General features: G+C 42.2%; 1 protein-coding gene across 2 annotated transcripts; it reads right to left on the minus strand.

The window, feature by feature from the left end:
- Positions 1-500: 500 nt before the first annotated feature.
- On the minus strand, positions 501-24,789 carry poglut2 (protein O-glucosyltransferase 2). Of its 2 annotated transcripts, XM_036958783.2 has the most exons (10): positions 24,193-24,789; positions 21,944-22,149; positions 16,241-16,446; positions 15,139-15,216; positions 12,412-12,584; positions 11,878-12,115; positions 9,958-10,167; positions 9,742-9,831; positions 1,839-1,946; positions 501-694 (listed from the first exon to the last, which is right to left on the minus strand). In XM_036958783.2, exons 1-10 carry the CDS (start codon positions 24,477-24,479, stop codon positions 677-679), a joined length of 1,614 nt encoding a protein of 537 aa, XP_036814678.2. In that variant the 5' UTR covers positions 24,480-24,789; the 3' UTR covers positions 501-676. The 2 variants fall into 2 exon arrangements, with proteins under 2 accessions (XP_036814678.2, XP_036814679.2); XM_036958784.2 differs by lacking the exon at positions 15,139-15,216 and having other exon boundaries at positions 24,193-24,750.
- Between the last annotated feature and the right edge of the window lie 294 nt (positions 24,790-25,083).

Below are 25,083 nucleotides of genomic sequence, written 5' to 3' on the forward strand. Positions count from 1 at the left end.
TATACTGAGATTTTAATACACAAAGTGTCATTTTTCCTAGCTCCCAGAGAAATATAGCCTGGCCGACAGTGGTGCGACTCACAGCGAGGGAGAGCTGTGACAGAAGGACTTTGAGTTTGGTGTCAGCCAGACTATGAGCAATAACCCTCCCAACTACACACACTGGCGATGGGTGTGTGTCAGTCCTGGATGGACTAGCCAGTGTGTGTGGAGTGACAATGACACTTCCAAGGTCAGGTCTTGCTTTATTATTGTAAATATGCCTCATAGGATATAGACTACTGTCAGAGAGGCACTTTGCCCATTTCCTTAAAGCTATCAGTTCCACACATCTATAGGGCTATTACATGGGAGTTTAACAAGGAAAACAATATAATGTGTCTATCATACAATCAACTAACATCTGTGTGTTTGTCTTTACATGCTTCTATTGTGTACAACTTGAACCTGTGATATGGTGTGTGCATATATTGAAGGAAGAAAAGAACACAACAAGTGCATACAATGAAAAAATATTTATTATAAACATGTGGAAACTAACAATCATGTATGGTTAGGGTGACTGACAAGCCCACAATTCACATTTTGCCCCCCCCCCCCCCAAAAAAACAAACATTTTACAGCACAGGAACATCCGATAAAAATGCGATTGTTTTATAATTGAACAGTGGACAAATCATAATTCATCCTTGACCTGAAAAACAAACATAAAAAAAAAATCAATGTCAAACTTCATATGCAGGGCAGGGTTGATGTTATAGTGTCATAAAAGTCATACGTTTGTCAAAAAAAAACTGTTATAAAAACCATGCAATGCCATAAAGCCTTTCCAATCCAATTCATCTGTTCCCTCTGAATCTTTGATCCATCCGCATGTGTTTTACAACAAACAAAAAAAGGTTTCAAAAGATCGCTAGAGTAGAGTGTTATTTGGAACATAACATTTATGATATGTTTGGACTGATATAAAACCAGCTTAGGGGGATTTAGCATCGGCTAAGATAACATTTAGCTCTGTGGCAAATGCATTTAGTAAAAACGTATTATATGAATCCAACGCAATCAGTTGATTGAATATCCCTTTGCCAAAGATCTGTCTTCATGTCACCTTTGACAGACAGCAGCCTGTAAAAAGACACTGGCGGGGACATTCCTTTAGCATTGTAGACATAGGGGGCAGATTATCATATACTGTATTAGAGTTGGGCGATACGGACAAAAATCTATATCGCGATAAATTGCCTGAATTGATCGATTCAGAAGAATAGAACGATGTCTGTATAACGTTACAGGAGCAGTGCAGTCAAAACGTAATTGTCCTTAAATTTATTCCTGATCTACTACCGCATGACAAGAGGCACCAAGACTGGAACCAACATCTACCCAGACTATCTGCACTGACCCTTTTTTGCACAAACTCTACCCACACACTCACGCTACATACGCCCACACACACAACAGGCATACTGACGCCACACACACTTTCATACTCACCACATATGATGCGTCTGCTGCTACGGTCTATTATCTAACCTGTTGCCTAGTCACTTTACCCCTGCCTATACATACAGTATATGTTATTTTCTACTCCCTATATATAGCAATGTTCTTTTTTTTTCTCCATTAATCCACTGTGTATTTATTCATTGTGCCCCTATTTCTGTGTTTATCTTTAACTCTGCATTGTTGGAAATGGACCCATAAGTGAGCATTTCACAGTTCAAGGTTGACTGCAGTGGGATCAGAGCTAGGATGCAATCCCTTGTGCAAACATTCCTGCCCCCATTTTCCTCCCTATATGCTGTAATAGAGAGATTAGCTTGTGTCTTGATGCTTACCTGTGGTGTCCGGTGGCAGGAGCATGGGAAGAGGTCATCATTGGGCTGCTCGACCTGTTCCATGCCCTCTCTGACCTTAGGCTCAGTCACCTGCAACTTGGCATACTCCTGGTCAACAGAAATAAAGAGAAACATGGAGAGAAAAATATATATATTACACACACTACCGTTCAAAAGTTTGGGGGTCACTTAGATATGTCCTTGTTTTTGAAATAAAAGTTAATTTTTTTTGTCCATTAAAATAACATCAAATTGATCAGAAATGTTGTAAATGACTATTGTAGCTGGAAACGGCAGATTTTTTATGTGATATCTGCATAGGCGTACAGAGGCCCATTATCAGCAACCATCACTCCTGTGTTCCAATGGCACGTTGTGTTAGATAATACAAATGTATAATTTTAAAAGCTAATTGATCATTAGAAAACCATTTTGCAATTATGTTAGTACAGCTGAAAACTGTTGTCCTGATTAAAGAAGCAATAATACTGGCCTTCTTTAGACTAGTTGAGTATCTGGAGCATCAGCATTTGAGGGTCTGATTACAGGCTCAAAATAGCCAGAAACAAAGAACTTTCTTCTGAAACTCATCAGTCTATTCTTGTTCTGAGAAATGAAGGCTATTCCATGCAAGAAATTGCCAAGAAACTGAAGATCTCGTACAACGCTGTGTACTACTCCTTTCACATTTCTAAGTGACCCCAAACGTTTGAACGGTAGTGTATATATTAAAGTGATGATGAAAATAAGAAAACTTCGACACCGATCGCTTTGTCATGTCACCACCTTGCCATGTCCCAATCATTCACTACTTATCATAACTCACAGGTGTTGAAATATTAGTGATATTTTGGAGATGATAAAAATCTATCCCACAATCCTGTCATACAAGTAGCAAAACAAGGATACACAAAAAAGTTCAACTTCGTACTACTATCATATGTATGTAACAGGGTAGGGGTCAACTCGAATTGAAAGCATATCAGTTCAATAATTGAAAGGACATTGGTTTTCAATAAACTGAAAAGAAAAACAAACAAAAAATACGTCCCTTTTTCAGGACCCTGTCTTTCAAAGATAATTTGTAAAAATCCAAATAACTTCATAGATCTTCATTGTGAAGGGTTTAAACACTGTTTCACATGCTTGTTCAATGAACCATAAACAATTAATGAACATGCACCTGTGGAACGGTCGCTAAGACACTAACAGCTTACAGACGGTAGGCAATTAAAGTCACAGTTATGAAAACTTAGGACACTAAAGAGGCCTTTCTACTGACTCTGAAAAACACCAAAAGAAAGATGCCCAGGGTCCTTGCTCATCTGTGTGAACGTGCCTTAGGCATGCTGCAAGGAGGCACGAGGACTGCAGATGTGGCCAGGGCAATAAATTGCAATGTCCGTACTGTGAGACGCCTAAGACAGAGCTACAGGGAGACAGGACGGACAGCTGATCGTCCTCGCAGTGGCAGACCACGTGTAACAACACCTGCACAGGGTCGGTACATCCGAACATCACACCTGCGGGACAGGTACAGGATGGCAACAACGACTGCCAGAGTTACACCAGGAACGCACAATCCCTCCATCAGTGCTCAGACTGTCCGCAATAGGCTGAGAGAGGCTGGACTGAGGGCTTGTAGGCCTGTTGTAAGACCGGTCCTCACCAGACATCACCAGCAACAACGACACCTATGGGCACAAACCCACCGTCGCTGGACCAGACAGGAATGGCAAAAAGTGCTCTTCACTGACGAGTTGCGGCTTTGTCTCACCAGGGGTGATGGTCGGATTCCAGTTTATCGTCAAACGAATGAGCGATACATAGAGGCCTGTACTCTGGAGCGATTTGGAGGTGGAGGGTCTGTCATGGTCTGGGGCGGTGTGTCACAGCATCATCGGACTGAGCTTGTCGTCATTGCAAGCAATCTCAACGCTGTGCGTTACAGGGAAGACATCCTCCTCCCTCTTGTGGTACCCTTCCTGCAGGCTCATCCTGACATGACCCTCCAGCATGACAATGACACCAGCCATTCTGCTCGTTCTGTGAGTGATTTCCTGCAAGACGGGATGTCAGTGTTCTGCCAATGCCAGCGAATGGCCCGGATCTCAATCCCATTGAGCACATCTGGGACCTGTTGGATCGGAGGGTGAGGTCTTGGACCATTCCCCCGAGAAATGTCCAGGAATTTGCAGGTGCCTTGGTGGAAGAGTGGGGTAACATCTCACAGCAAGAACCGGCAAATCTGGTCCAGTCCATGAGTAGGAGATGCACTGCCGTACTTAATGCAGCTGGTGGCCACACCAGAATGGACTGTTACTTTAGATTTTTTTTCCTGAGTTTAGTACCTATTTTCTTTTAAAACACAGTTTTAATTTAGAAAGTCTTATCACTTTCAGAATGAACTGCCTTAGATTTAAATTGACCCCAACCCGGTTATGTAATATGTACGCACGATGAGAAGGGAAAATGTGCACATTCATTCAGTTTCCAACAAGGTACACAGGTAGCCCTAACTTTGTTGACCTCCAACACTATCCCTCATAAAACACACCTGTCTTTATGGCTGATATATTTCGTGAATACAGGAAGTTGTCCATTTAAACATTCATCCTGCAATGGCTGGGTTATGGGCTCCAATAAAGCACTTCAGGGAGAGACACATCACCATTATGTCCCTGGGCCAAGTGTTCCTTTCCCAGAGAAAACACAGGGAGGGGCTGCGCCACGACTCTTCATGATACCCCATGACCCTCCTGACCTGTGGGCTCAGAGGTGGACCAAGGCTGGAGGCAGGTGGAGGTGGTTTGTGTTAGTGCTCTTCACTCATCTGATTCAGAATTGTGTTTTTAAATGTGGCATTGGATGAAACACACAGGTAGACTTTTTATGTTTGAAAGAGTGCAAAGGGAAAAACATCTCCCATCTGTATGGCTCAGTTGGAAGAATTTGCAACGCCAGGGTTGTGGGTTCGATTCCACAGGGGACCAGAACGAAAGAGTAAGAAAATGGATGCACTCACTATGTAAGTCGCTCTGGATAAGAGTGTCTGCTAAATGACTCAAATGTACATTGAGGCCATCTATAGTTTTCAGCAAAATAAATACAAAAAGTATGTTCTCATGAATAAAATAGACATTGATAAGCATGTACTGCTTTTGACTGACATTACTACATTATAATGAAATGTTCCTCTAAGGGAGGATAGTAACATTAGGAGCAATCCAAATTGAGGAACATGTAAAACCACATTGAAAACAACCAAAGCCAAAGCAATTGTTGAAGGTACACATGCTTAAAGGGACTCTCCACTGCTTCTTCAAGGTTAGCATATAGCACCGATGTAAAACAGTAACACGTGTAGGGCCTGAAATGAGCAAAACCTCACTGTTGACAGCGCAAAGACAGACAAGTCACAAAACAAGATCCAGTGCCAGAAAATGTCTTCCTTGTAAGCCAGACAATTCTTTCCATGATGATCCAGACGCATGGATGGGAAGCTTGGTTATCATGTTGCTAACTTGAACTCAATTCGCGGAATTAAATTCACTTATTGGAGGCGTACTATGGAATGGTTCAATGACACCCTATTCTAGCCGGGGGTGGTCACCCACCCAAGTGTCATTCCAATAGGTGGGCCCTTCTATTCTACCCTAGCCAAGGTGAAAGTTGGGCCCTGACGTGTCAGTGACAGTGTCACCGCTGAGGAGTAGCCCGACCTTGGAATACCTGGTCTCTGTACGAGTTACTACTGTCCTTGAAGTGTGGGTATAAAAGTGAGCGGTAGAGATGGGAAGATAAGAGATGAGATACGCAAGCTGATGATGCTGATGATGATGATGATGATAAGGGTGCATGGAAACACTAGGCACACTTTCAACATCTAGATCGTTAGAACCAACAATGCAACAAGTGTGTACCTAGGGCCGTTGCGGCGACCGCATTACAGCCACACCGGTGGTCACGAGTCATGACGCCAGTCAAATTCCATGTGACAGTTAAGTTACAGTAATTAGGAATCTCCGATCTCTAATGCTGCTGGTCATATAGCCTACAATGCAAATGTAATCAAAAATCTAATCAAACACTTCATGAGAGCTCATGTTGCGTAACATTTCTATAGGCTATGCAATTTCCTGAGAAAACAGAGCGATGGCCTCTATTAAAAAGAGGAGGATCCCATCAGCTTTCTATAGGCTTACAATATTTATTTATCAACTTTCCTAATATTAAGCACATTGCTTATTTTACAACAGGAGTATAGCCTACCTGGCTTGCATGGAAATGAACCATGGGAAAAGTGTCCTCCATTCGCTATTTAAGTGCATAGATTACATGTCTTTTTATCCCCTGCCCTGTTTTGACAGAGGTGCATGATAATGGTACATTCTAAATGAAAACAAATTTCACACATTATCTAGTAAAGACAGGATTAAATCAAGGATAGTCTGATGGGTGACAATATTAGCATATCCCTTGTGAATGATGGCCAGCTTAAGGCAAGAAAGAGCACCTGCCTTTTTTATTTTTTTACTTTTTCAAATCATAGTCGCACACCTCATGTAGCCTAGGCCTATATGTTTTGATAAGGTTTGTGTCACAACTAAAGTGGCAAAATAACTTACAATTAAACACAACAATCCGCTTTACAACGGGTGTAGAGCCTAACTGGCATACATACAGTGGGGCAAAAAAAGTATTTGGTCAGCCACCAATTATGCAACTTCTCCCACTTAAAAACATGAGAGAAGCCTGTAATTTTCATCATAGGTACACTTCATCTATGACAGACGAAATGAGAAAAAAAAATCCAGAAAATCACCTTGTAGGATTTTTTATGAATTTATTTGCAAATGATGGTGGAAAATAAGTATTTGGTCACCTCCAAACAAGCAAGATTTCTGGCTCTCACAGACCTGTAACTTCTTCTTTAAGAGGCTCCTCTGTCCTCCACTCGTTACCTGTATTAATGGCACCTGTTTGAACTTGTTATCAGTATAAAAGACACCTGTCCACAACCTCAAACAGTCACACTCCAAACTCCACTATTGCCAAGACCAAAGAGCTGCCAAAGGACACCAGAAACAAAATTGTAGACCTGCACCAGGCTGGGAAGACTGAATCTGCAATAGGTAAGCAGCTTGGTTTGAAGAAATCAACTGTGGGAGCAATTATTAGGAAATGGAAGACATACAAGACCACTGATAATCTCCCTCGATCTGGGGCTCCACGCAAGATCTCACCCCGTGGGGTCAAAATGATCACAAGAACGGTGAGCAAAAATCCCAGAACCACACGGGGGGACCTAGTGAATGACCTGCAGAGAGCTGGGACCAAAGTAACAAAGCCTACCATCAGTAACACACTACGCCGCCAGGGACTCAAATCCTGCAGTGCCAGACGTGTCCCCCTGCTTAAGCCAGTACATGTCCAGGCCCATCTGAAGTTTGCTAGAGAGCATTTGGATGATCCAGAAAAAGATTGGGAGAATGTAATATGGTCAGATGAAACCAAAATATAACTTTTTGGTAAAAACACAACTCATCGTGTTTGGAGGACAAAGAATGCTGAGTTGCATCGAAAGAACACCATAACTACTGTGAAGCATGTGGGTGGAAACATCATGCTTTGGGGCTGTTTTTCTGCAAAGGGACCAGGAAGACTGATCCGTGTAAAGGAAAGAATGAATGGGGCCATGTATCGTGAGATTTTGAGTGAAAACCTCCTTCCATCAGCAAGGGCATTGAAGATGAAACGTGGCTGAGTCTTTCAGCATGACAATGATCCCAAACACACCGCCCGGGCAACGAATGTGTGGCTTCGTAAGAAGCATTTCAAGGTCCTGGAGTGGCCTAGCCAGTCTCCAGATCTCAACCCTATAGAAAATCTTTGGAGGGAGTTGAAAGTCCGTGTTGCCCAGCAACGGCCCCAAAACATCACTGCTCTAGAGGAGATCTGCATGGAGGAATGGGCCAAAATACCAGCAACAGTGTGTGAAAACCTTGTGAAGACTTACAGAAAACTTTTGACCTCTGTCATTGCCAACAAAGGGTATATAACAAAGTATTGAGATAAACTTTTGTTATTGACCAAATACTTATTTTCCACCATAATTTGCAAATAAATTCATTAAAAATCCTACAATGTGATTTTCTGCATTTTTTTTCCTCATTTTGTCTGTCATAGTTGAAGTGTACCTATGATGAAAATTACAGGCCTCTCATCTTTTTAAGTGGGAGAACTTGCACAATTGGTGGCTGACTAAATACTTTTTTGCCCCACTGTATGCAGCATGGGAGTTCCAAGTTTGGCGAAGTTCATTTTCACCATAAAAATGCACCTTTATAATAAAAGCATTACATCCATAAATCGCAAATTTGGTCATATGAGAATGGTGTTTTCCTGCTAATGGAACATTTGCGCTTATAGCCTACTGACATGTGCACATTGCTGTGCTTATAATGTGAAGAAACAGCCTCACAGTTTATCAACATTTTTAAGTTAAACGTTCTGATCTGTTGCGTCAACCTCATTACTTAAAGGTTTTTTGATGCTAGTGGTTGCATTAATTTGGGATCTACTGATCTCACAACTGTCCCAGACTGTTTTGAATATTTATTTATTGTACACAATAGGTCAACTTTTGTATTACGGGGGGATAATAGATTGACATAGGCTTGTGCTTTTGATGTTCGTTAGGCCGACTCATTTTATTGGCTGACAAAAAAGTAAGTGTGAACAGTTATTCCAAGATCTTCAATATGCGCCTCGAAATTGGATAAGGGTATGCGCAGTTGCATCCACGAAGTGTCTGTCTTCACTTGTAGCCTGTGAGAAAGACTCGATCACATGACGGAGAGCCATGTGAGTGAGAAGTGCTTCGGAGCGCGCAGTCGGGATAAGGGAATTATAATAATTATATTCTGCCCAAGGGCACGGCCACTGGCCGCAAAAGGCAACAATTCTTTTAGGGGGCATTACGGCCACACAAAGGGGACACCATTGGGAAATGTGTTTTCAAGTGCTTGTTAAATTGTGAATGAGAGACTGATATAGTGTGTACAGCCTGCGCAAAAAAACGTTTGTCAAATCATCCTTTGAGTCGCATCATGCAGCCTTAGAATGTATAAAAATCTAAACATATAGCCTAACATTTGAATCACAACTAAAGTTTATTAAATAACTCTAAATTAAGCATATAGGAGGACCTGTTTCTTTGTTAACAGCTCAATACAGAATAGCCGCATGTGTGCACTCACTCAAATCATTTGGAGAAAATATCCTTTCTATTTTATTCAGCTATGTTCAATTATATTCTTCATACTATCAAATAACATAATACAATGCCATGGAACTCTAAGCAAATCTTGTTAATTAACTAGTGCCACCCACAGCCATATGGCATAGCCAGATCAGGGCCTAACATTAGGAAAACTCAGAGTATGCTATTCTGTTCTTCTGAAATACTACATTTTCTTCATGTCATGTTTCTTTAGACCTGTCTAAAATAAATAGATTTATTGTGATGGCGTAGCCTAAATTAAATGGATTTATTAGACTTTTTAAAATGTAGATGTTCCAAAGGTCTGCATCAGTGGCTTGTAGGCTGTGTGTGGAAGCCAGGAGATGCCAAATGTGTTTATGTTAATCAACGGCCAATTACCGTGAGACCGGCAGTTATTTGCTTGACAATCACCAGCTGACAGAAATGCATGACCGCCACAGCCCTATCTATACCTACTACCGTCAGTTATCCAGGTTCTCAAGTTTCTCCACAAAGGCACACTCTGCACTTACTTATTAAATACATCTCTAATTTCAAGTGTGCATGTCTGAATCTTGACTGTATACAGTATGTAGAGTGAAGTCAATGTAGTCGTAGTGTAAAGTGAAATGTTACCTGGAAGAGTTTGTAGTAGTAGCAGAATATACTGTCGCCCATTAGATGATTTCGGGCAAATTGTTGACCGGCTACTGCGATTTTTCTTGCCTGGAAGAGCGAGATCATACTGAGCTTTTGAACAGAATGGGGGAAAAAAAATGTTTGCCCCAATATATTTGAAACTTTGAAGTGCATTACAAATCCAACAGAGTATTCATCAATCATCCTCATCACCTCCTCATCTTGCTCACGGGCCCAATGGATCTTCTCCTGCAGGTCAGCCAGGTCTGCTCTGATGGGGATGTAGTGTTCCCAGGGTCTGAGCTGGCTGTAGAAGTGTTCATAGTAACCAGAGTCCTGCTTCAGCACCACACTGTCCCCAGCCAGCAGGTAGGGCAGTCTGTAGGCTGCCACAGTGCCATCTATGTTGATCTGGTACTTGTACTGTCAGAGGAGATAGAGGTGGGGTGGTGAGACTGTTCAGTTCCATTTTCAAATCAGCCTTCTGGGGTGTTTATGCTTGTTCCTGACCTATTTCCTGTGGGATTCAAGGGACTGGTTAACCTGATACAGAATAAGCATAGTCCTGGACTAAAAAGCAACCTCAATGGGGAATCTCTGTTGACCCCAATTAGTCGACTGGTCAATTGTTTGGTCAATAGGCTGTTTAGTTGACCAAGTTTTTTTTTCTTGGCAAGCAGTAGCAAATATATATTTGTTTTTTTATGGCACACGAGATACCCGTCTTATACCTGTCGCGCCCATCTCAGTGAACTAATCTATTGCAGAGGACGAAACTAATCCATCGCGGAGCCACGCGGATGGCACAGTGCTAAATTGTACATCTCTCTGCAGAATGTGCGCTCTCCTGCCAAATGTGTGCACATTCCTTGTTTCATAACTTAATTGTGTGAAATGTTTTCCTTGATTGTTAGTTTTGGTATTTCATTCCATTGACAAGTTTTGTCAATTTACTCAGTCTTTTGTTTGGAGCGCTACTGTCAATGTTGAGTAACGCCTCGACCACACCGACAGCGTCATTGCATTTTTTAACGGAACACTGCGTTTGCCTCACAGCATTGCGTTGCAGAGGCAGTTGCAGTACGTTCTGTGTGGTGCATAACGTTGGATTTATCGAACGTACCCGTCAAACTATGTGTAGACGGCTTGAAGGAAATGGTAGCGGAAGGTGAACGTTGAACTTCTGTTGCACACATACCCAGATGATGCTGATGCTCATTTTGTGCAAATATACTAATCGGTGTGATCGAGGTGTAAGGAAAGACGCACAAACAGCAAGCAAACAAAGTCTGTTTTTCCAGCCATTGAGAAAGACAATAGTTCCTCAATATATTTGAAAAATCTTTCCCGCTCTTTCTCTTTCAATAACCAATCAGCGTGAAAGGGAAAAATGTCATGCTCTGATCCAGTGGCAACGTCATAAAATAGGTTTACCTGATGAGCTCTTATTCCTTGTGAAAAATATCCTACAGCTGTTCTGTTTCCGAGCTCACTGGCTTGGGAAACTCTGAGGGCCCAGAATATTACATAAAATGTTGCAAGTTTGCTAGTTTAAGCTTCAGGCTGGACCCAAGTTAATAGTTTATACAATGTTTCTAGTTCCTTGCAGACAAGCCATGAGTAGCCAATGTGATTTATAGGATATTTATTTTAAAAATCTGAATATTTTCTACCTGCAGGCTACAATGTTTTTATTTGTTGGCTTTATGACTGGAAAGCACTTTACTGGCCTCCCGTTTCCATGCGTTGCCATGTGCATATTGCCTTGTAAAATGAACTATTAAAATCTACTTTTTATCTCTGGCATAAAGTCTCCTCCAAACCGTTCTCATTTTTACAAGTCTCGTCCCTTGTTCTTTTTGTTTTACAAGCAATTATCTGCCCCATTATATAAAATGTAGTCAAATGTCACTGCTAAAAGAGTAAAAATGATCCATGTGTACATTTTCTAATTATGGACTTACAAATTAAATATATTGCCAAATATGATAACACCAGAAATCAACCCAAACTTTATCATTACCTACCCTAAAGCAGTGAGGTGTCTAATTGATGATACACCTAGCCTGGGAGCGAGTCGGTCTCATCTGCAGAGACTGGATACCTTTTCTGCCTACACCACATCCATCTCACCTTGAAGAAGTCAAAGAAGGAGACGTGTTTGACCAGCGGTCCGTAGAGGCTCTCATCGTGTTTGAAGAAAAAGAAGTTGGTAAAGGCTGCATCCACCATGTCGGGATGAGCCCTGGCCAGCTTCACCAGCTCCAGGCGCTCCTTGCGACTGTCCCGCCCCCTCCAGAACGCTGTGGCGTTCTTCTCCCGCCACGGAGGCCCCGTATTGGCCTGGACCGACATCATGTCCAGACTCACTCTGCTCATCGGAGGAGAAACGTGTCAGTCGAAATGAACAACAGACGCAATTGGCTAGCACACAGACCTGATAAAGATCATTTTCTTAAAATGCTGCCACTAACCAGTTGAGTGTGTGGGCCCCACTATTCTATTTTGGATTATATTATTTGTCCAGCGCACATTTCCCTTTGAATCTAACACACTACCATAATAGTACATTATGAAAAACTACATGTTTGGGGTGTAGCATCACTTGCACATGTGTATAATGAATGACACACAAAGATAAATGAGGAGAGCAACAGTGGTGCTTGCCTTCCCATGGTCTCCAGGACCGACTCGGTGAGGTCGTAGGTTGGCATAACAACGTCGCGGGTGTCATTGGAGCCGCACCAGGAGAAGATGGGGTGGAGCCTCTCTGAGGGCCTCCTCTTCTCCAGGGGCCAGTCCCCCAGGTTCACAAAGAACTCTAGATCTGGGACCCGCACCTGACCGCACAGGGAGAGAGAGAGAGAGAGAGAGAGACCCTGGGGTTAGAACATACATCACTACCTGACCGCACAGGGAGAGAGACAGAGAAGACAGAGGAGAAGAGAGAGACAGAGCAGGACGTGCGAGAGAGAAGATACTGGGCTTAGAATGTACATCACCTACAAAACATTACTTTATTGTCCATGTTCCAGCGAACAATGGAAATGTCTTCTGCTCTGTTCTACATAACCTCTTTAAAAAATAAACATCTCTGCATCTAAATTCACCCCCCAGTATACCCTGATAAATAACACAACCTTTATAAATGAAGTTGACATATATTCTTTACAGAAATGCCATAGGTTGTGCTCTTCATGAGTCCACAGTGCCATCTAGTGGCCACGGGGACAAATATCCCTAGAATCAACCCCAACACCTTCCATTATCTCCCACCACGTTGGTGATTGCGGATGTGAAGGAATCTGATAGGTGCAAGCAAAACCTGCCTTTCCGATCAGCCTTGAACGGGCCTTTGTCTTTCAATAGGGGCTCAACAAGGACTTCCTATTCCAAAGTAAATGGTCATGAATGTTAAAAACGCCCACACCAGTAGAAATCCACCTTTCCAAGCTGAAAGATGGCCTGAGCTTACCCATGATGTTGCACAACGATTTAAGTCAAGATGTCATCGTTTTAGTCAAAGTATGATAGTTGGTCACAGCCTGCTTAAACTAATAACACAAACAATTATATGGTTTTCATGTCTTTATTGAATACACCGTGTAAACGTTCACAGTGCAGGGTGGGAAAAGTATGTGAACCCTTGGATTTAATAACTGGTTCACCCTCCTTTGTCAGCAATAACCTCAACCAAACGTTTTCTGTAGTTGTGGATCAGACCTGCACAACGGTCAGGAGGAATTTTGGACTATTCCAAAACTGTTTCAGTTCAGCAATATTCTTGGGATGTCTGGTGTGAACTGCTCTCGAGGTCATGCCACAGCATCTCAATCGTGTTGAGGTCAGGACTCTGACTGGGCCACTCCAGAAGGCATATTTTCTTTTGTTGAAGCCATTCTGTGTTTTGGGTCGTTGTCCTGTTGCATCACCCAACTTCTGATGAGCTTCAATTGGTGGACAGATAAACCTAACATTCTCCTGCAAAATGTCGTGATAAATTTGGGAATTAATTTTTCCGGCGATGATAGCCAGCTGTCCAGGCCCTCAGGCAGCCCCATCCATGATGCTCCCTCCACCATACTTTACAGTTGGGATGAGGTGTTGATGGTGTGCTGTGCCTTTCTTCTCCACACAGTGTTGTGTGTTCCTTCCAAACAAATCAACTGTAGTTTCATCTGTCCACAGAATATTTTGCCAGTAGCGTTGTGGAACATCCAGGTGCTCTTTTGTGAACTTCAGTTTTTTTTTGGACAGCAGTGGCTTCTTCCGTGGTGACCTCCCATGAACACCATTCTTGTTTAGTGTTTTACGTGTTGTCGACTTGTCAACAGAGATGTTAGCATGTTGCAGAGATTTCTGTATGTCTTTAGCTGACACACTAGGATTCTTGTTAACCTCACTCAGCATTCTGCGCTGAGCTCTTGCAGTCATCTTTGCAGGACGGCCACTCAGGGAGAGTAGCAACAGTGCTGAACTTTCTCCATTTATGGACAATTTGTCTTACTGTGGACTAATGAACATCAAGGCTTTTAGAGATACTTTTGTAACTCTTTCCAGCTTCATGCAAGTCAACAATTCTTAATATTGGGTCTTCTGAGATCTCTTTTGTTCGAGGCATGGTTCACATCGGCCAATACCTCTTGTGAACAGCAAACTCACATTTTGAGAGTGTTTTTTTATAGGGCAAGGCAGCTCTAACCAACATCTCCAATCTCTTCTCATTTATTGGACTCCGGGTTAGCCGACTCCAGTTAGCTTTTGGAGAAGTCATTAGCCTAGGGGTTCACATACTTTTTCCAACCTACACTGTGAATGTTTAAATGATGTATTCAGTATAGACAAGACAAATACAATAATTTGTGTGTTATTCGTGGAAGCAGACTGTGTTTGTCTGTTGTTGTGACTTAGATGAACAGATCTAATTTTATGGCAAATTTACGCAGAAATCCAGATAATTCCAAAGAGTTCACATACTTTTTCTTGCCACTGTAGAAAAACACATATCGGCTATCTTTCAATAGTTATCCATATTACAGGAGCTTCATCTTATTATAAAAAAAAAAAACTATATCTATGGTGGATTCGGGGCTACAATTTATGGAAAATGCCAAAACTTGAGATAACAAGAGACGGCGAAGTCAAAGATGGGCCAGTGGTTTCCATCTGTGACAGTTTTCCCTAAATCAATGCTTATGAAAAACCCAGATCCAGAACCAGCTAATCTTGTGAATATGGTGTGGTAATTTTATTTCTTTTTTAAACTGCAACAAATAAAATGAGCTAGCTAGATAAGTTCAGCGAGACAGTTAGCTACGCTGACAGCTGTCAGTGCCCAATCTGTTGATGTTCATCAACTCCACATGGTCCTTTCACTTAATTTCAAGAACTCACCTTCCTGGTTAGCGAGAGGAGGAAGGCATCCATGAAGATCCTGAATCCCACATGCTCCCCTAGTGTCTTAATGTAGACCTCAGGGTGGAAATATAGAATAGACACATTAACCTTGTCGTCCATGTGTTACAGCAAACCGTGGGACATTTTGTCTTCTGCTCTGACCTCAACCCTCCCGCAGACCGCCCGCGTCGCCCACAGTTCAGGAGCGCATGGTCAAGCTGCAGTGTCGCAGCCATGGACGGACAGACATTGCTCATGGTAACAGTTAGAACATTCTGATAACATTATGGCTGTAGTCACAACAGTGGTGGCATCAACATCTCTTGGGAAGCTCACATGTACGTAGATGTATAAATCAACTGAGCTAGTGTGTAATTCCAGATGACCACAGTAGTGTGTGGGAACTGCTGCTGACCTCTTGCAGCTCACCACAACCTCGCTGCATAAAGCCTACCGCTTACCAGGGCAGTGCGACGTCCCTGGGGTAACACACACTCGCACTGGATTGCGGTGTTTACGCAGCATTGTGTGAGGAAACAAGAAAAGGGGATATATCCAGAACATGCCTATTGTTGTTTGGGTATGGAATACGGTTCAAGCAAGAGATGAAGCACATCCAGTTAGCGGATGTTAGAGATGTATCAAATCCCCGCTGAGAAGTATAGTGGGATTCAAATCTACATCTCAACTGACAACTGTGTAGTCGGATTCAAATGTACAACATTTTAACTGAAACCTGTCTGTATGTAATAGTATGATTACAGGTACCATGCATCGTTGTCTTCCAGCATTATTGGGGGGGGGGGGGGGGGGAATTAACAATACTACCTGGTTGTTCAACAAGGTACAGGTGCCAAAAAAAAAAATGGGACTCAGGTGTCTTCAACCTTTACAATAAGTCCATTTCTATGACGGGAAATGGCCACGCCACCTGGACCCATATTCACAAAAAGTCTCAGAAATACGAGTGATGATATAGGACCAGTTTAGCTTTTTAGAGTCATAATGAATACAATTATAAGGAGGGGGGGGGGGGGGGCTGATTCTAGATCAGCACTCTGGTGTGCTTTTTGAACATGGGTCCTGGTCTACCATGTACCTTGTTGTCTTTGATTGTGTAGTGGCAGAGGCTCTGTCTCTGTCCGAAACGCTGGGGCACCTCCAGGGCGTTGCGGTCTGGGTCCACCCTGGGGAACAGGGCCAGGTCCTGCTCTATCTGAGGGAAGGACACAGGGCACTGCATGTCCTTCTTCCACACAGAACCACTGGGCTGAGGACAGTCACAACCATCATGGTACACTGGACCTAAAGAGAGAGGTTGGAGAAGGGAGCATAGAAAGTTTAGATGACCCTCATGATGCAGTAGTGTCTCACAGAGAGAAAGACAGTTTCCCTGGTGTCTGGAACCAAGGACTAGTAACACCAAGTCTATTCCAAATTTGACCCAAACAATTGTCGTGGCATTTGTGCCAACTGCAACCTGGGGGGAAATATTCTGCGCCATGAACAGCAGATTACTGCACTCTCTCAGTCAACAAGACGTCCCGAGCGAAAGTTACATTGGATTCCGACCAAATGATTGAACTTCAGACCATATTTATTCCCTACACACGCTAAATGACAAACATGCTAAACAAAAACAATGTTTCTTTGTCGATTTCCAAAAACGACTTGATTAAATTTTGCAGGAAGGCATTTCACTACAATTCATTGAAAGTGGCAGGTGGAAAAACCCATGTCATCAAATCGATGTACACAAGTAACAAACGTGCAGTTAAAATGTGAGATAAACATACGTTTATTTTCCCAAGGGCGTGGAGTAAAACACAGAAACAACTTGCCTATGTAATATTTCTATAAATTAATGGACCAAAAACACTTGAGCAATCAACAGTCTCATGCTTGACACAGAAAAAAAGTTATATATATGCCTCCTTTATGCAGATGATCTGGTAATGCAGTCACCCAGGAAATAGGAACGACAGCAGCAAGTAGATCATCTGCAACAGTTCTGTCACGCCTGGGCACTGACAGTCACTCTTATGATATTCCACAAAAGGTCCAGATGTCAGGGAAACCGATGTACTTTTTTTAACTGGGCTCCACTCCTACACACAAACACACCTACTTGGGACAACAACAAAAGATTTGCTCCACAAGAAACTTCAACCTGGCCGTGAATGAAGTGAGAGACATAGCAAGGAGGGCTTTCTATGCCATAAAAAATAAAAATAAATATATCAAAATTAGACACACCAATTAGAAATTGGGAAATATTAGAATCAATAATAATGCATTATATGGCATTGAAGTGTGGGGTCGGGTTACAGAGCATTGGCAAACCGTGCATGAGGAATTCTGGAAGAGCATCCTCAGAGGACAGAGATAAACTGGAAACCACACATGCAGAGCAGAATTAGGACAATTCCCTCTTCTGATTACTATTAAAAGAGCCACCAAATGTTATAATCATTTAAAAAAAACAAGTGAAAGCTAAATATATCACCTATTGGAAAAGATACCACAAAAGATCTAACTTAAATGACATGGCTCTAAAACCTGACAGTACACGGTGGCAGACTGAGAAAATCACTGGCTTTGTACAGACTCATAGAGCACAGCCTGGCCATAGAAACCGGCTGTCACAGGTAGATCTGGATACCCACAGAGGACAGGCTGTGCTCGCTCTGCCCTCAGAGAGGAGGTCGAGACAGAGCTCTACTTTCTCCTACACTGCGAGAACTATGCAGACTTTCAGGCAATTTTCTTCCCCAAAATGAAAACAAATACAAAGGTTTTAAAACAAAAAGAGAAAAGATGAAAATCTACTGGGAGAAAAACCCCTTTGTGCCATTATCAGTGGAAAGAAAAAGTATGTGAAACCTGGAAATACCTAGATTCCTGCATAAATTGGTCATAAAATTTGATCTGATCTTCATCTAGGTCACAAGAATAGAAAGCCTGCTTAAAGTAATAACACACAATTATACATTTTCACGTCTTTATTGAATACACCGTGTAAACATTCACAGTGCAGGGTGGGAAAAGTATGCGAACCCTTGGATATAATAACTGTTTGACCGCCAGCAATAACCTCAACCAAACATTTTCTGTAGTTGCGGATCAGACCTACACAACGGTCAGGAGGAATTATGGCCATTGCTCTTTACAAAACTGTTTCAGTTAAGCAATATTCTTGGGATGTCTGGTGTGTACTGCTCGAGGTCATGCCAAAGCATCTCAATCGGGTTGAGGTCAGGACTCTGACTGGGTCACTCCAGAAGGCGCATTGTCTTCTGTTGTTGATTTACTTCTGTGTTTTGGGTCGTTGTCCTGTTGCGTCACCAAACTTCTGATGAGCTTCAATTGGCGGACAAATAAACCTAACATTCTCCTACAAAATGTTGTGATAAACTTGGGAATTCATTTTTCCGTCGATGATAGCAATCAATCCACAAAACATGATGCTCCCTCCACCATACTTTACAGTTGGGATGAGGTTTTGATGTTGGTGTGCTATGCCTATTTTTCTCCTTCCAAACAACTCAAGTGTAGTTTCATCTGTCCACAGAATATTTTGCCAGTAGCGTTGTGGAACATCCAGGTACACATTTGCTAACTTCAGACATGAAAAATACAACTTGTGTGCTATTAGTTTAAGTACACTGTGTTTGTCTATTGTTGTGACTTAGATGAAAATCAGATCAAATTTGATGACCAATTTATGCAGAATTCCAGGTAATTCCAAAGGGTTTTAAAAAAATGTTTTTCTTGCCACTGTAAATTGCAAAACAAATGTAGCTTCCTGCCACACGCGTAGCGACAGCCAGTGTAACGAACAACCAGGATAATAAGTAAATATACAGTGGGGCAAAAAAGTATTTAGTCAGCCACCAATTGTGCAATTTCTCCCTTTTAAAAAGATGAGGACTGTAATTTTCATCATAGGTACACTTCAACTATGACAGACAAAATGAGAAAAAAAATGCAGAAAATCACATTGTAGGATTTTTAATGAATTTATTTGCAAATTATGGTGGAAAATAAGTATTTGGTCAATAACAAAAGTTTCTCAATACTTTGTTATATACCCTTTCTTGGCAATGACAGAGGTCAAACGTTTTCTGTAAGTCTTCACAAGGTTTTCACACACTGTTGCTGGCATTTTGGCCCATTCCTCCATGCAGATCTCCTCTAGAGCAGTGATGTTTTGGGGCCGTTGCTGGGCAACACGGACTTTCAACTCCCTCCAAAGATTTTCTATGGGTTGAGATCTGGAGACTGGCTAGGCCACTCCAGGACCTTGAAATGCTTCTTACGAAGCCACTCCTTCGTTGCCCGGGCGGTGTGTTTGGGATCATTGTCATGCTGAAAGACCCAGCCACGTTTCATCTTCAATGACCTTGATGATGGAAGGAGGTTTTCACTCAAAATCTCACGATACATGGCCCCATTCATTCTTTCCTTCACACGGATCAGTCGTCCTGGTCCATTTGCAGAAAAACAGCCCCAAAGCATGATGTTTCCACCCCCATGCTTCACAGTAGGTATGGTGTTCTTTGGATGCAGCTCAGCATTCTTTGTCCTCTAAACACGACGAGTTGAGTTTTTACCAAAATGTTCTATTTTGTTTTCATCTGACCATATGACATTCTCCCAATCTTCTTCTGGATCATCCAAATGCTCTCTAGCAAACTTCAGACGGTCATGGACATGTACTGGCTTAAGCAGGGGGACACGTCTGGCACTGCAGGGTTTGAGTCCCTGGCGGCGTAGTGTGTTACTGATTGTAGGCTTTGTTACTTTGGTCCCAGCTCTCTGCAGGTCATTCACTAGGTCCCCCCGTGTGGTTCTGGGATTTTTGCTCACTGTTCTTGTGATCGTTTTGACCCCACGGGGTGAGATCTTGCGTGGAGCCCCGATCGAGGGAGATTATCAGTGGTCTTGTATGTCTTCCATTTCCTAATAATTGCTCCCAGTTGATTTCTTCAAACCAAGCTGCTTACCTATTGCAGATTCAGTCTTCTCAGCCTGGTGCAGGTCTACAATTTTGTTTCTGGTGTCCTTTGACAGCTCTTTGGTCTTGGCCATAGTGGAGTTTGGATTGTGACTGTTTGAGGTTGTGGACAGGTGTCTTTTATACTGATAACAAGTTCAAACAGGTGCCATTAATACAGGTAACGAGTATAGGAGAGAGGAGCCTCTTAAAGAAGAAGTTACAGGTTTGTGAGAGCCAGAAGTCTTGCTTGTTTGTAGGTGACCAAATACTTATTTTCCACCATAATTTGCAAATAAATTCATAAAAAATCCTACAATGTGATTTTCTGGATTTTTTTTCCTCATTTTGTCTGTCATAGTTGACGTGTAACTATGATGATTTTTTTCCCCTCATCAATCTACAAACAATACCCCACAATGACCAAGCAAAAACAGGTTTAGACATTTTTGCAAATGTATATATAAATCAATTAAAAAAATTAAATAGAATTTTTACATAAGTATTCAGAACCTTTACTCAGTACATTCTTGAAGCTCCTTTGGCAGCGATTACAGCCTCAAGTCTTCTTAGGTATGGCGCTTGGCACACCTGTATTTGGGGAGTTTCTCCCATTCTTCTCTGCACATTCAGGTCTCTCCAGAGATGTTTGATTGGGTTCAAGTCTGGGATCTGTCTGGACCACTCAAGAACATTCAGAGACTTGTCCCGAAGCCACTCCTGTGTTGTCTTGACTGTGTGCTCGGGGTCATTGTCCTGTTGGAAGGTGAACCTTCGCCCCAGTCTGAGGTCCTGAGCACTGTGGAGCAGGTTTTCATCATGGATCTCTCTGTACTTTGCTCCGTTCATCTTTCCCTTGATCCTGACTAGTCTCCCAGTCCCTGCCTCTGAAAAACACCCTTACAACATGATGCTGCCACCACCATGCTTAATGGTAAGGATGGTGCCAGGTTTCCTCCAGACGTGATGCTTGCCATTCAGGCCAAAGAGTTCAATCTTGGTTTCATCAGACCAGAGAATCTTGTTTCTCATTGTCCTTCTGGTTGTCCTTCTGGAAGGTTCTCCCATCTCCACCTAGGAACTCTGGAGCTCTGTCAAAGTGACGATTGGGTTCTTGGTCACCTCCCTGACCATGACCCTTCTTCCCGATTGCTCCGTTTGGCCAGCTCTAGGAAGAGTCTTGGTTGTTCCAAACTTCTTCCATTTAAGAAGGAAGGATGGAGGCCACTGTTCTTGGGGACCTTGCAGAAATATTTTTGTACCCTTCCCCAGATCTGTGCCTCGACACAATCCTGTCTCGGAGCTCTACGGACAATTCCTTCGACCTCATACCTTGGTTTTTGGTTTGACATGCACTGTCAAGTGTGGGACCTTATATAGACAGGTGTGTGCCTTTCCAAATCATATCCAATCAATTAATTTGACCACAGGCGGACTCTAATCAAGTTGTTAAATCATCTCAAGGATGATCAATGGAAACAGGATGCACATGAGCTCAATTTCGAGTCTCATATCAAAGGGTCTGAATACTTGAGTAAATAAGGTATGTTTTTTGTTTGAATACATTTGCTAAAATGTCTAAAAACCTGTTTTCCCTTCGTCATTATGGGGTATTTGTGTGTAGATTGATGACGTAACAAACTGTAGAACAAGGGAAAAGGTCTGAATACTTTCCGAATGCACTGTATGTGGTAACACTTTCCATGCCAATGAAGCCTTTTGAATTGACAAAGACAGAGAGACTGAGGTAGAGAAAGAGAGGGAGAGAAAGGGAGACATAAAGAGAGAGTTAGTTGGTTGGTTCACCTTTCAGAATGAATGGGGACTTCGCGACATGCTTGTCGTTGAGCAGTATGTGGACGTGTAGGTCTGTGTAGCTGGCATACATCCTGTACCGCACCAGAAAGGAACCATCTCTGCGATCTAGAACCTGCACCCAGATTCTAGTGAACTGTTCCACTGGGGACACGATCTTCACCTCGAATGTGTTCTCCCCGGGAGATGATGTGAAACTGAATGGCGTACACAGCGACATATACAAACATGAGGGAAACAACATGTAGGCCTATGAGCTGAGCAGATTACATTTGGCTGAGCTGACGGTCATCATATGATCACAATTGTATCAACAAATCTGATTACAGCGCCTTCAGAAGGTATTCATACCCCTTGACTTTTTTCCAAATTTTGTTGTTAAAGTGGGATTGAAATATATTTAAAATTGTCATTTTCTGTCAATAATCTACACAAAACACTCTAATGTCAATGTGAAGAAAAAAAATCTAGCATTTAAAATTTAAACAAATCATAAAAAATAAAACACTAATACATCTTGATTAGATAAGTATTTAACTTCCTAAGTCAATACATGTTAGAATCATCTTTGGCAGTGATTACAGCTGTGAGTCTATCTGGGTAAGTCTAACAGCTTTTCACATTTGGATTGTGCAATATTTGCCAATTATTCTTAAAAAAAAAAAAAAGTTATGTTAAATTGGTTGCTGATCATTGCTAGACAACCACTTTCAGGTCTTGCCTTGGATTTTCAAGCAGATTTAAGTCAAAATTCTAATTCTGCCACTTATTGAACATTCACTGTTTTCTTGGTATGCAATTCTAGTTAAGATTTGGCCTTGTGTTTAAGGTTATTGTCTAGCTGAAATGTGAATTTATCCCCTAGTGTCTGATGGAAAGCAGACTGAACCAGGTTTTCCTCTAGGATTTTGTGGGTGCTTAGCTCCATTCCGATAAAAAAAAAATATCCTGAAAAACTCCCCAGTCCTTAACGAGTACAAGAATACCCATAATATGATGTAGCCACCACTATGGTTGAAAAAAAATGGAGAATGGTACTCAGTAGTGTTGTATTGGATTTTCCCCAAACATAACACTTTGTATTCAGGACAAAAAGTTAATTGCTTTGCCACATTATTTGCAGTATTACTTTGTTGCAAACAGGAGGCATGTTTTGGAATATTTTTATTCTGTACAGGCTTCCTTCTTTTCACTTATTGTGGAGTAACTAATGTTGTTGATCCATCCTCAGTTTCCCCAGCCATTAAACTTTAACTGTTTTAACGTCACCATTGGCCTCAAGTTGAAATCCCTGAGCGGTTTCCTTCCTCTCCAGCAACTGAGTTTGGAAGGAAGCCTGCATCTTTGTAGTGACTGGGTGTATTGATGCACCATCCGAAGTGTAATTAATAATTTCACCATGGTCAAAGGGATATTCAATGTCTGCTTTTTAATTTTTTTTAACCCATCTACAAATAAGTGCCTTTCTTTGCAAGGCATTGGAAAACCTCCCTGGTCTTTGAGGTTGAATCTGTGTTTGAAATTCATTGCTCGACTGTGTAGGCTACAGAGATCAGGTTGTCAGGAAAAAAAAATGTTTAACCCCATTATTGCACACAAGGTGTGTCCCTACAACTTCTGTGACTTGTTACTCAAACTTATTTAGGCTTGCCATAACAATGGGGTTGAATACTTATTGACTCAATAAATCATTTGTAAACATAATTCCACTTTGACATTATGGGGCATTGTGTGTAGGCCAGTGACAAAAATATAATCTAAATCGAATCCAGGCTGCAACAACAAATGGGGAAAAAGTCAAGGGGTGTGAATACTTTCTGAAGGCACTACAGGGCTATCTGTAGTTTAAACTCCAGGTGATATGTCCATTTAAAAACTGTTAAATGACTGTAGGTTACAATTATGTAGGCCAAAAGTGGACCTCGTGAGTAAACACCCAAAACAACAATGACAACTGTGGAGGAGGAAACTGCCCCAGAGGAAGAGGTGCCATAAAGATGTGTTCAGTGAGTGTTATCCCCGAAAACTATACATCTCCAACCCTAGGGAAGCACAGCCATTCATGTGTGTTCAGTGACGTAAACGTTCAGCTCGACTTTATCTGCACACTTTCTATCATAATTCACGTTTGGTTTTACTATTCCACTGCTACATTGTGTCCACTGCCCATGCCATCGGTAGCTAGCTAGCCGCTTTTGTATCGTCTGGTAGGCTTCCTTGAAGAATAACGACATACTTACTTTCTCCCCGAGCTGTCCACAGTCTGTATGTAAAAGAAACGAGCTGGAAGGACAATATTTGCTTCGAGTCCAGAACCCCATACCAAAGTTCTTGTAGCACTGGGCACCGCGCCGGTTGAAGCCACGGGAGGTGTATGTTCCAACAGCCCCAGACAGCACAACACAAATAACGAAAGCAATTTACGCAACATGTTTCTGTGACTCGGTTCTTCTGAAAATGCTTTGGTCCCTTGTCTCTTCCTAACTGCTATTTTACAATGGAATTTCAAGCCTGTAAAAATGACCATCCCGGTAAAATGTAGGAAACGCCGGATAATTCGACATCTGGCCGCCAGCAGTGTATTGCCTACATCCAGCGAAACACCCTTTCTGGCAAATATGCGGATGCAATGTTTCGATTTGTGTATACTATACTCACATATACACAACACGGCGCATTTCTATTAGTTTGCTGTGTCACATTTTTTATCGGTAAAGTTTATAATAAAACATACATGGACACAAAATCCTGGCCGGTTTGGGTAGAAGTTATTCGCAGACAGGCGAGCCTGGCAATCTGATTGGTCGCCCCCACAACGTCTGGTAGAACGGGAAGCTGATTGGACCAAAGGAGTATGGAAAAGCCATTGGGCCACACGTATTTACTGCCATGCAAGGGCAAATTTTCAATGACTAAGTGAAAGCAATTTTACATGAGGGGTTTGTGCTTCAATGTTCCTAGGTAGTGGGCTCCGGAGTGTTTCGGCGGTCTAGGGCACTGCGTCTCAGTGCAAGATGCGTCCTTGGTTCGAATCCAGGCTTTATCACATCCGGCCGTGATTGCGAGTCGCATAGAGCGGCGCCCATCGTCAGGGTTTGGCCGTAATTGTAATTAAGAATTGGTTCTTAACT

Source organism: Oncorhynchus mykiss, chromosome 22, assembly GCF_057628025.1.
Source record: "Oncorhynchus mykiss isolate SJ-2025 chromosome 22, ASM5762802v1, whole genome shotgun sequence".
NCBI classification, from domain to species: Eukaryota; Metazoa; Chordata; class Actinopteri; order Salmoniformes; family Salmonidae; genus Oncorhynchus; species Oncorhynchus mykiss.